We start from the raw sequence: 11,697 nt of genomic DNA, 5'->3' as shown, positions 1-11,697 counted from the left end.
CTTTTTCATAAACTGAACCGCCGTGGCTGCATCGCACTTGCTAACTGGCTCAGCTTCTACCCACTTTGTGAACTTATCAACTGCCACCAAGAGGTGGGTCTTCTTATCCTTGGACCTTTTAAAAGGCCCAACCATATCAAGCCCCCAGACCGCAAAGGGCCAAGTGATCGGGATCATCCTCAGCTCCTGAGCCGGCACATGAGCCCGTCGTGAGAACCTCTGGCAACCATCACATTTACTGACCAAGTCCTCTGCATCAGCATGAGCCGTTAACCAATAAAAACCATGACGAAAAGCCTTGGCCACAAGAGACTTTGAGCCGGCGTGATGGCCACAATCCCCTTCATGGATCTCACGCAAGATCTCTTGACCTTCCTCAGGGGAGACACAACGCTGAAACGCTTCTGTAACACTGCGATGATGTAACTCGCCATCGATAACGATCATGGACTTAGCTCGCCGGGTTATTTGCCTGGCCAAAGTTTCATCCTCAGGCAACTCTCCCCGGGTTATATAAGCCAGATATGGCATTGTCCAGTCTGGTATGACATGAAGAGCCGCCACCAGTCGTGCCTCCGGGTCAGGGATAGCCAAGTCTTCCTCTGTAAGCAACTTAACCGAAGGGTTATACAGGACGTCCAGAAAAGTGTTTGGTGGTACCGGCTTTCGCTGAGAGCCCAGCCGGCTTAGAGCGTCAGCCGCCTCGTTCTTCCTGCGATCAATGTGCTCCACTTGGTAGCCCTGAAAGTGCCCAGCAATTGCATCAACCTCGCGGCGATAAGCCGCCATGAGAGGATCTTTAGAATCCCACTTGCCTGATACTTGTTGAGCCACCAAGTCTGAGTCACCAAAACACCTTACCCGGCTCAAGCTCATCTCCTTAGCCATCCGAAGACCGTGGAGCAAGGCCTCGTACTCAGCCGCGTTGTTAGTGCAAGGAAACATCAACTGTAGCACATAATGGAACTTGTCACCTTTAGGGGACGCCAATACAACGCCAGCCCCCGAGCCCTCCAACTGCCTGGACCCATCGAAGTGAATGGTCCAATATGTGTTATCCGGCTTTTGTTCAGGCACTTGTGACTCTGTCCAATCATTGATGAAATCCACCAAGGCCTGAGATTTAACCGCAGTGCGTGGCACATATTTGAGACCATGAGGACCAAGTTCTATAGCCCACTTAGCAATTCTCCCTGTGGCCTCTCTGTTTTGGATGATATCACCAAGGGGGGCAGAGCTGACCACAGTGATGGGATGACCCTGAAAGTAATGCTTAAGTTTCCGGCTCGCCATGAACACATCATATACAAGCTTCTGCCAATGCGGGTACCGCTGCTTGGACTCAATGAGCACTTCGCTGACATAATAAACCGGCCGCTGAACCGGATGCTCCTTACCCTCCTCCTTGCGCTCCACCACAATAGCCACACTGACGGCTCGTGCGTTTGCCGCCACATACAGCAGTAAGGGCTCTTTATCAACCGGAGCAGCAAGGACTGGGGCCTCTGCCAGCTGCTTCTTCAAATCCTCAAAAGCGGTATTGGCTGCATCATTCCAGACGAAGTTATCCGTTTTCTTCATCAACTGATATAAGGGCATGGCCTTCTCACCCAAACGGCTTATGAACCGGCTTAAAGCAGCAATACGACCCGCCAAACGCTGAACGTCATTGATACACGCCGGCTTAGCCAGGGAGGTGATAGCCTTGATCTTCTCCGGGTTAGCCTCAATGCCTCTGTCAGAAACCAAGAAGCCCAAGAGTTTGCCTGCAGGAACACCAAAAACACACTTGGCCGGGTTAAGCATCATCTTATAGACCCGGAGATTATCAAAGGTTTCCCTCAAATCATCTATCAGAGTTTCCTCTTTGATGGACTTAACCACAATATCGTCCACGTAAGCGTGAACATTGCGCCCGATCTGTTTATGAAGACAGTTCTGTACACAACGCTGGTAAGTCGCCTGTGCACACTTGAGTCCAAAGGGCATAGACACATAGCAGAAGGCTCCAAAGGGAGTGATGAACGCCGTCTTCTCCTGGTCCTTAACCGCCATCTTAATCTGATGATAACCGGAATAAGCATCCAAGAAACTTAAACGTGCACAACCTGCCGTAGCATCAATGATTTGATCAATACGGGGGAGGGCAAAAGGATCAGCCGGACACGCCTTATTCAAATCCGTGTAGTCCACACACATCCGCCAGGTGCCAATCTTCTTGAGCACAAGCACCGGATTAGCCAACCACTCTGGGTCAAAAACTTCAACGATAAACCCGGCCGCCAAGAGCCGGGCCACTTCTTCACCAATAGCTTTTCGCCTCTCTTCATTAAACCGCCGAAGGAACTGTCTGACCGGCTTAAATTTCGGATCAACATTGAGAGTATGCTCAGCGAGTTCTCTAGGTACACCTGGCATGTCAGAGGGTTTCCATGCGAAGATGTCCCTATTCTCACAGATGAACTCGATGAGCGCGCTTTCCTATTTTGGATCCAGATTGGCACTGATGCTAAACTGCTGAGATGAATCTCCTGGAACAAAATCAACAAGCTTAGTTTCATCAGCCGACTTAAATTTCATCGCCGGCTCATTCTCCGTCGTCGGCTTTTTCAGAGAGGTCATATCTGTTGGGTCAACATTGTCCTTATAAAACTTCAGCTCCTCTGTAGCACAAACAGATTCTGCATAAGCCGCATCACCTTCCTCACATTCCAGAGCCACTTTCCGGCTGCCGTGAACCGTAATGGTCCCGTTGTGACCCGGCATCTTGAGCTGTAAGTACACATAACATGGCCGTGCCATGAACTTGGCGTAAGCCGGCCGTCCAAATATAGCATGGTATGGACTTCTTATCTTGATCACCTCAAAGGTCAATTTCTCCACCCTGTAGTTGTTCTCATCACCAAAGGCCACTTCCAATTCGATCTTGCCAACTGGATAAGCCGACTTACCAAGTACTACACCATGGAAGATGGTGTTTGACTGGCTGAGGTTCTTATCAACCAACCCCATACGGCGAAAAGTCTCATAATAGAGGATGTTGATGCTGCTGCCTCCATCCATGAGCACCTTTGTGAACTTATATCCTCTCACTTGAGGAGCCACCACTAAGGCCAAGTGGTCCGGGTTATCTACCCGGGGAGGGTGATCCTCCCTACTCCATACTATAGGCTGCTCAGACCACCGCAAGTAGCGCGGGACCGCTGGCTCAACCGCATTCACAGCCCTCTTGTGAAGCTTCTGATCTCGCTTGCACAAGCTAGTGGTAAACACATGATACTGTCCACCGCTAAGCTGCTTTGGATTGGACTGATAACCCCCCTGCTGCTGTTGATGACCCTGGCCAGACTGTTGATTAAAGCCCCCTTGACCACTCTGAGGACCCGAACTTGAGCCGCCCCCCGGGCCATGAAAGCCGCCGGCGCCTGAGCCGCCGCCCCATTGTAGTTTTTAAAGGCCTTCATGATTGCACAATCCTTCCATAGATGAGTCGCTGGCTTCTCTCTAGAGCCGTGCCTCGGACAAGGCTCATTCAACAGCTGCTCCAGTGAGGGTCCTGACCCGCCGCCTCGGGGAGGAGGCCTCCCCTTGCGTCGCTGGTTATTGCCTTGCGCGCTGGCGTTGGCCACAAACTCTAGGCTGCCATCTGCCTTGCGCTTGCCTCCTCCTTGGTTCCCCGGGTTAAACTGAGGACCCTTGCCGTTGCCATTCTTCTTTCCCTTCCCTGTCCTTTCATCATCTGAAGGGGGATCCTTGGTACCATCAGAATGGGCGTACTTGACAAGAGCTGCCATTAGCGTACCCATATCAGTGCAGTCGCGCTTAAGCCGCCCGAGTCTCATCTTCAGGGGCACAAAACGACAATTCTGCTCCAGCATTAAAACTGCTGAGCCGGCATCCATTTTGTCTGATGAATGTATGATTTCCTTAACCCGACGAACCCAATGTGTCGTGGACTCACCCTCCTGCTGCTTACAGTTAGTCAAATCCACAATTGACATAGACTGCCTACAGGTATCTTTTAAGTTTTGGATGAACCGGGCTTTCAGCTCAGCCCAAGACCCAATGGAATTCGGTGGTAGCCCTTTCAACCAAGTGCGGGCAGTTCCATCTAACATCATGGTGAAATACTTGGCCATGGCCGCCTCACTGACCTCCAGCAGCTCCATAGCCATCTCATAACTCTCGATCCAGGCTGCGGGCTGCAAGTCAGCTGTGTAGTTAGGCACCTTCCTAGGGCCCTTGAAGTCCTTAGGTAGACGTCCATTACGGATAGCTGGCACCAAACAAGGGACACCCCCGGTCCTGGTAGGGATACCCACATCAACGGAAGTCGTCAGATAAGCCGGGGGAGGTCTGGTAAGCCGTCAATTGAGGCACTTGCTCCGCTTCTTGGCGCGCTTTGTCCTGGTCTGCTGCGTAAAAGGCTCCATTATAAGCCGGGCCATGGCCAGGGGGCGGGTCATGGCGTCGGACGTTACTTGAGCCGGTTGCTGAGACCATGTGCTGGCTGTAACTCGGGCTCTGGCCTGGACAAGGGGTCGAGTGGATCCTGTCCCGGCTGTAGGAGTATGCCTCTTGCTGCGCCAGTGCTGTCTGAAGGAGTTCCCTGACCCGGCGGGTTTCAATAGCCGTCGGAGAGTCGCCGTCAACGGGGATAGCCGCCAACCGTGCTGCCGCAGCGACCATGTTCTCCAGCGGGTTATTATAATGACTCGGGGGTATTGGTACATACTGAGGCGGGGCAGGGGGCACCTGGGGAGGCCCCATCACTCGTGGCTGAATAAGGGGTCCAGACCCAGGTGCTATGACCCCTGGCGGGTTACTAGACCCTGCTCCTGGCGTGTTGAAGAGGTTGCGTGGATCGTAAACCGGTGGGAGTCGAGATTGGGCCTTTTGATGCCTCCTTCTTATGACCTCATTGGCCGCGTTCTGATCCATCGTGAGTTGGAAGGACTGCGCCTGAATCAGCTGAGTCCGGGCATCGAGAGCCGCCCGCTCCGCAGCCAGCCTGATCCCTTCCGCTGCAAGATCCTCTTTAGCTTTTATCAGATCCAATTTTAACTGTGCCACCTCCGCATCATGCTGAGCTTGATCCGCCGGGTCAACCGTGGCGGTTAACAGGGCCGTCATCTTGTCCGTGAGATCCATTAGCACCTGAGCCGGCGAAGGCACCGGGGTTCCCGCTCCAGCAGCAGGGTTCTGAACAGGCTGCGCACCAGCCATAAAAACTCCAACCTGACTTGGCGGCTCAAATAGGTCCGGAATACTGTCACCATCGGAACAACCCATGAGCCTGTCATCCTGAAGTTGGTACGAGTTTGACTCATCGGTGGCCGACTCGCCGTCAGAGCCGGCGGCCGTCTCATCACCGGACCCAGCTGGATCAAAGGGCCCTCCATGGATGCATCCCACAAAAGTGTGCTTTACGGCAGGCCGGGCCCGGGCGGGTCGTGCGCGCTGAGCCGTTTCGATGAGATCGGCGCAGAGATCCGGCTCAGGTCCCGGTTCACCAATCTTGCCAATGAAGACATGGATTCCGCCGAAGGGGACCCGGTACCCGTACTCAATTGAGCCGGCGTCGGGGCCCCAGTTTGCATCGTCGATGTAGAGCTTGCCGCGACGACTCTTGGTCATCCGGCCCACAGCGTATCCCTTGAGCCCTTCGAAGCTGCCCTTCAAGAACTCAAATCCATCGTGCGCTGGCCCCACGGTGGGCGCCAACTGTCGTGGAATTGTCACGGCAGATGTCCTCGAGCTAGGACTTAGTCGTGGAGCCATCGCAACTAGGAAGCTTGAAGGGGTTATGTGGGACAAGGAACACGAGGGTTTATACTGGTTCGGCCCCTTACGGTGAAGGTAAAAGCCTACGTCCAGTTGGGGTGGTATTGATTAGGGCTACGATCACCAGGGAGCTAAAACTGCTATGCCCGGCTCTCGACGAGATTGTTCTCGTTCTCCCTAAACCGCTGCCGGGTCGTCCCTTTATATAGGGAGGCGGACGCCCAGCAGCCCTTAGAGTCCCGGCCGGCTCATAAGAGTATCCGGCTCGGACTCTCAATCATACTTGCCTTACACTACAAGTTCTACCATAATAACGATTATAACTATGGGCCTTAAGCCGTATCCGGGTCTTAGCCCATCTCTGGCCCATCGTCTTCAAGCTTGTCTCCGGGCTTCTGGCAACGACCATACGAGTAACCCGGCCCCTCCTGGCGGGTGACTCTAAGGTCTATATCCTCAACACCATGTCTTTGTTTTGATGTTTGAAATTCAATGTATGGCATGCGCCGACTGCTCGCGCCCGCTACATTTTTGCGCGCTGCATTTTACAGCGGCTGCTGGAGCCAGCGCTCCCCGCCGCGTCAAACCAGGCGATCGGCGCGCTGCAAACTGATTTTTAGCGCGCCGCGCGTTGGACGGCTATTGGAGATGCCCAATCGCCCAAGCTATTCTGTAACTTCCTATGTCTAAGAAGTCGCCACGTATATGGGGATATATAAATAAATAAAGGGGCACGATCCACTCTTATTGGATGAACCTGTACACGTCGTCCTCATAGAATCTTTCGCGTGCACCCTATTTCTTGATGTATTCTTATCATTTCCGAGGCCCAGGGACCAGGGTGTTGATTACCAGCATATTCTACTTCAACGCGAACAATGACCGGCCAGCAACGGACGAACCAGCTGCCAGATTCATGCAGAAAAATCACAAACCGCACGGTCGTCAGATGTTGTTGCGTGGAGGCTGATGCTGCGGAATCAGGATCTCTAGTGGGACACCACGCCAATAAACTGCGAGATCCATGGCCTCATCCATCGACACACTTTTTGCTGACCAATTTGATGAGCTACACTCTGATGGCGAAAGGTAAAAAATGACACGCTAACTTATTGGTGCTACTCTCTAATGTTTTTGCGAAAATTATTGCTGCTACTCTCAAGAGAGAATCAACAAGGGGGTGATTCGTCAATCATTTATGAGCCAAGTGTTGATTCTTTTTCCCTCTCCCTACTTATTTGCACCGGTAAATTCCTTGCTGTGCTCTGTGCTGATGTCTACTCCGCATCATGTTAGCCTGCCATCCAGGACCGCAGAGGCCTTGGACACGGCCCTTGCACCCCTGTAAATCTCATGCTGCAACAGCCGCCAGGACTCCGACGTGTTGAGCTTCTGCGCGTTGGCCATGGCCGAGACGATGCCGGGGAACGCCTTGGTGCCCCAGTCGTCCTGGTCCGACGACGCATAAATCTGCCAAGGGAGAAAAACCATCGCACATTATTCGTCAAAAAATCATCACCGTGGTCAGTTTTCGGAGTCACTTCAGTTCAGTTCAGACAAGTACAGTAGTACTATGCAACAAGCCTGCAGCTTCGATGCTACGTACTCACCATGTGTTTGTACCACGGTCTCCCCGCGAGCCCTTCTCTGTTGGTAAAGGCTCGCTCTGCCATCATCAAGCGGTCGTTCATCTCTCTGACTTTCAGTGTGCGTTCCCTCGTGTTTAGGCCCCATTTATCTGCTTGCAGCACCTATCATCATGAGGAAAGTGCAAGTTTTATAGCTGGAAATTTCGGTGAAAGCTGCTTTCCAGTGGGATTTTTGTTCACATACCTTCTTCTCCATGTGAATTTTCATGGCAGCCTTCTCAAGCTGCTTGATTGACTTGTGCAGAGGGCTGAAACTGACGGCACACCCAGGGCATCCGTCCTCCACAACTTTTGAGCTCTCCTGGAGTAAACAAGACGGCACATAGTCCATGTGTCAAGTAATTATTGGAGCTGCTTCTACACGCCACACTTAATGATAATTTCATAAAAAAAAAGTATGCGCCACTCAATAGAAAAGGCAAGTCTACATCATGATTCTGTTTCAGTTCGCTTGATGAAACTGAATCAGGGGATTACCCTATGTTGTTCAAAAGTTGCATATCTCAGTTGCCAGAAGAGAAGATACCTCCAGTTCAGACGCGTAGGAGACATAATTGAAGGGAATGATCTCATCATCTGCAAGTCTCAAAGCAATCAGACCCCAGACGCTCGCCACTGCACGATCACGCAGTCAAATGGATTAGTCAGCGATATAATGGAACACCGATTCTACTTTTTGAATTTGAAAAGATAGCTCTCGTTCAGTACATGCTACATGTCTGTGGAACAGGGGGTCTCCAAACCGCTGCATCCAAACAAAATCATCGTACAGCGAGTGGTAAACAGGGTACTCTGAAACTGCAAGGGCAACAATATTTAGAGCAGATGCTAGAGGAGTAATAATAACACAAGCTGTAAAGATATGGTTTCCTAGTCTACTGATTTTTTTTAAAAATGAATAAGAACTTGCTATCGAAAGGGAGCATGGTTTTTCAGGCTTATCCACCACCAAGAACATTTTCACTTACATAGTCCATAAGACATGTCGAGTGAAGGGACTCCAATATGCTGGACAAAAGCTGCAAAGTCTGTTCCCGCACCGGCCACTCTTGCAATCTGAAAATCGGAGCTTATCACTTCAGTGTGTTCCAAATCAAATGAAGCTCTCATGATGACTCATTTGTGCCACAACAGAATTATATGACCATTCCATCACTGTACCCACCGGAGGATTCTGGCGAATCATGTAGTCATACAAGGTATGAGACGGATCATCAGGATCGGGTACCTTCAATCAAGAAAAAAGAAAGAAAGGATCGAATAATTAAATAAATTCGGAACCTACTCTCTAGTATGTACTCAGTGCTGCTCATGAAGTTCAAATTATATGCTTATAAAGGCTTTAGGTGCAGAGCTAAAATACCATTCTGCTTGCTTCCTGGATCAATTCATCGAGTTGAGGGGTTGCGCGGGGCACAAGACCTCCAGGCCCAAACACTGATATGTCCACATTCAGATAAGCAACAGCTCTTGAACCAATTATATCGATGTTGTCCTCGGCCCATTCCGTAGACCCTATCTGAGACATTGGATATTTCTACGCTTTAGCGCTTACACCTGAGAATAAGCAAAGCATCTGAGAGCACACGAGCAAGAACATACCAGCGCAAACTCCTCTGCATCCCAACTGCACACGATGATTGTTCGCCTTGGCCTCCATCCTTTCTTTTCTAGCTGGGACAGCCTCTCTGCAATCTAAAAACAAAAGTAGGTACCGAGTCACTATCCTTGATTCAGCAAAGATGTCTTGCATTCAGAACAGATATCACTAAGGATGATTACCTCGAGCATAGCTGCTGTTCCACTGTTGGGATCGACTGCCCCAAATGTCCAGGCATCACGATGGTTGCCTATGATCACATATCTGCAAAAAGAACACAGAGGCAAATTTGAAATTGTTAGCTCTGGCTTGGACATGCCTCAGGGAGAATCCGATGCTTGATCCTAGTATAAAATTTCATAGAATCTAGCCATCGCCTTATAAAATGTATCTTTACCCTTCAGGTTGGCTTCGGTTGATAAAGTAAAGGAACTACTCGGGCTGTAACACCTAATTTACTACTGACTTCATTATCAGAGTTGGCTGTCAGAATCCACGGAAGAATAGTATGCTGTAAATTATTTACCTGTCAGGCTCTTCTTTCCCTTCTATCACAGCAAAGACATTTTCGATGGTTGCTAGGGTGTCATTTCCCTGCGGGTCACAGGAGTAGAAGTGAGAGTGATGCTCAATAATGTAGGCTAGACAAAAAGGGCATAGCCCATGATTCTAGGAGCGCTGTGCTGGGCCCCACTCACGATGTATGTGAGATTCAGCACGGCTGGGCCGGGCCCGATCCGGTACACAGGCGCGCCCTCGCCGCCCTGCCACTCCGGTGGGGCCACGCCGCCGCCCATCGCCTTCTGGATTGTCTCCCCGTCCCTCCCCGACACCGGCAGCGCGGGGATGCCGGGCATCGCCTCGCTCGCGTCCAGCTCCTCCATGCTCAGACGCTCGCAGTCCTCCCCTGCGGCGCACGACGGCCACATCGGCGTGGTCGGGTCGCCGTTCCCGTAGTACAGGGTCCCCACCTGAACGCCGCTTGGCGGGAGCCACCGCGTGTTGGGGAACCACTTCTGCTTCCCCTTGGCCGCGGGACCGCCGAAGTCCTTGGCGTCGGTGTAGATGATCGCCGCGGCGGCGCCGGCGTCGCGAGCATTCCTCACCATGTCCTCGCAGTGGATATCCCCGTAGCGCGCGAGCACAACCTTCCCCGCGACGTCCACGCCGCGGGAGGCGAGGTAGGCGTAGTCCTTCCTGTCGCCGTAATTGGCGTACACGACCTCGGCGGTGACGGAGCCGGAGCCGGAGTAGGCGAAGTAGGTGGGAACGACCTCGGCCGCCGCCTCGGCGTAGGGGTCGCCAGGGTAGGTCTCCTGGACCAGGGGGAAGACGTTGTTGGGGCGACCGGGCCCCGCAGAGAGGGAGAGGGAGCGGTGTACGGGGTAGGAGAGGAGGACGGAGTAGGGCGTGACGCGGGTGGGGAAGGAGAGGGAGGAGAGCGTGGCGCGGACGTACTCGGCCGCGAGGGCGTTGGCCTGGGTGCCGGCGACGTGCGGGCGGAGTGTGAGCGCGCGGAGGTGCGCGGCGGCGCTGGCATTGGAGCCGAGGGTGAGGAAGAGCGCGTGGTAGCGCGACGACGGGGTGGGCGCGTGGAGGAGGTGGTAGGAGGCGACCAGGGCCGCGGCGATGGCTAGGAAGGCGAGGTACCTGCGCCTCCCCATGCCGCTGCCGCTGCCGTTGCCGGCGGCGGGCGCGGGGTAGCGTAGCAGCGGCTGCTGCTTGCCGTGGGCAGACATTGGGCGCGCACTCTCGGGTGCACCGGACATGTCACGGCTGCTGCACTGACGTTGCCACTCTGCCTGTGTATATATCGTCGTCTCGATGACTCCACCATGGCATCACACTCACAGTACAGTAGCACCCCCCTCCCTCTCGGCGTCGTGCTCGGACGGCTGTCCAGCCGCGAGCAGCGGTATGAATCCACCGTATACTTTTGGCGCATAGGTGGGTGGCTTCCATGCCACGAAAATCGCCTCGCGACCAACGTGCTGACTCCACGAGCTACGTGCTGCAACGATTCAACTGCATATGAGTATTCCTGACAAATAAACTAATGTCGATGACCCTGTTCATCCTTAATAAACTTATCTCTAGATCTAAATCGATTCTCAATAAGAAAATTAGTAGTACCTTGAGCAACTAGAGAAATGCTCGTGAAAAGGCAAGTTGCTCTCGGTTGAAGGACGACTGGTTTTAATAAACTCTATCCTTATAAATACGGTTCTTTATATGCTTTCATTCTTCCAGCTCCCAAAAGGGGTCTTGCAAAAACTGAATTATTTTAGATTCTTGTTTTTTTGGCAAGGAGATGATGAAAAGAATAAAATATAGGCTGGCCAAATGGAGCGTGGTTTGTAGGCGGAAAAAATATAGGTTGGCCAAATATTTGGATTCCTCGGAAAACCCCGCCTACATCACCATTCAATATTTCTTGCCCTACTATAGGCTAAACTACCTGAGCACTGGGTCCAATGTGAGTAGGATCACTTAGCCATGCTTCATAATTGAAAAAACAGGCGACATTGCACTCACGCATTCTGAGGTACCCGTGAGTAATAACTAATAACAGAAAAAAAACCAAAGGTACCATTTAAAATTAAAATATTCATGTGGTATCTCTGTAAGGGGTTGTGCTAACAAAAGACAACCTCGCACGACGCA

General features: G+C 52.1%; 1 protein-coding gene across 1 annotated transcript; it reads right to left on the bottom strand.

The window, feature by feature from the left end:
- Positions 1-6,809: 6,809 nt before the first annotated feature.
- LOC109757082 (probable glutamate carboxypeptidase LAMP1) lies at positions 6,810-10,962 on the bottom strand. The gene is made up of 12 exons (XM_020315920.4): positions 9,732-10,962; positions 9,560-9,627; positions 9,216-9,297; positions 9,036-9,128; positions 8,797-8,952; positions 8,599-8,661; positions 8,402-8,489; positions 8,142-8,231; positions 7,960-8,048; positions 7,618-7,734; positions 7,395-7,535; positions 6,810-7,254 (listed from the first exon to the last, which is right to left on the bottom strand). The coding sequence occupies exons 1-12, from the start codon at positions 10,800-10,802 to the stop codon at positions 7,072-7,074; spliced, it is 2,241 nt and encodes a 746-aa protein (XP_020171509.1). The 5' UTR covers positions 10,803-10,962; the 3' UTR covers positions 6,810-7,071.
- Between the last annotated feature and the right edge of the window lie 735 nt (positions 10,963-11,697).

The sequence above is a fragment of the Aegilops tauschii genome, chromosome 3 (genome assembly GCF_002575655.3).
Source record: "Aegilops tauschii subsp. strangulata cultivar AL8/78 chromosome 3, Aet v6.0, whole genome shotgun sequence".
Classification (NCBI taxonomy): Eukaryota; Viridiplantae; Streptophyta; class Magnoliopsida; order Poales; family Poaceae; genus Aegilops; species Aegilops tauschii.
Note: the sequence above shows the minus strand (reverse complement) of the source record. Positions and strands in the feature narration are given on the sequence as shown.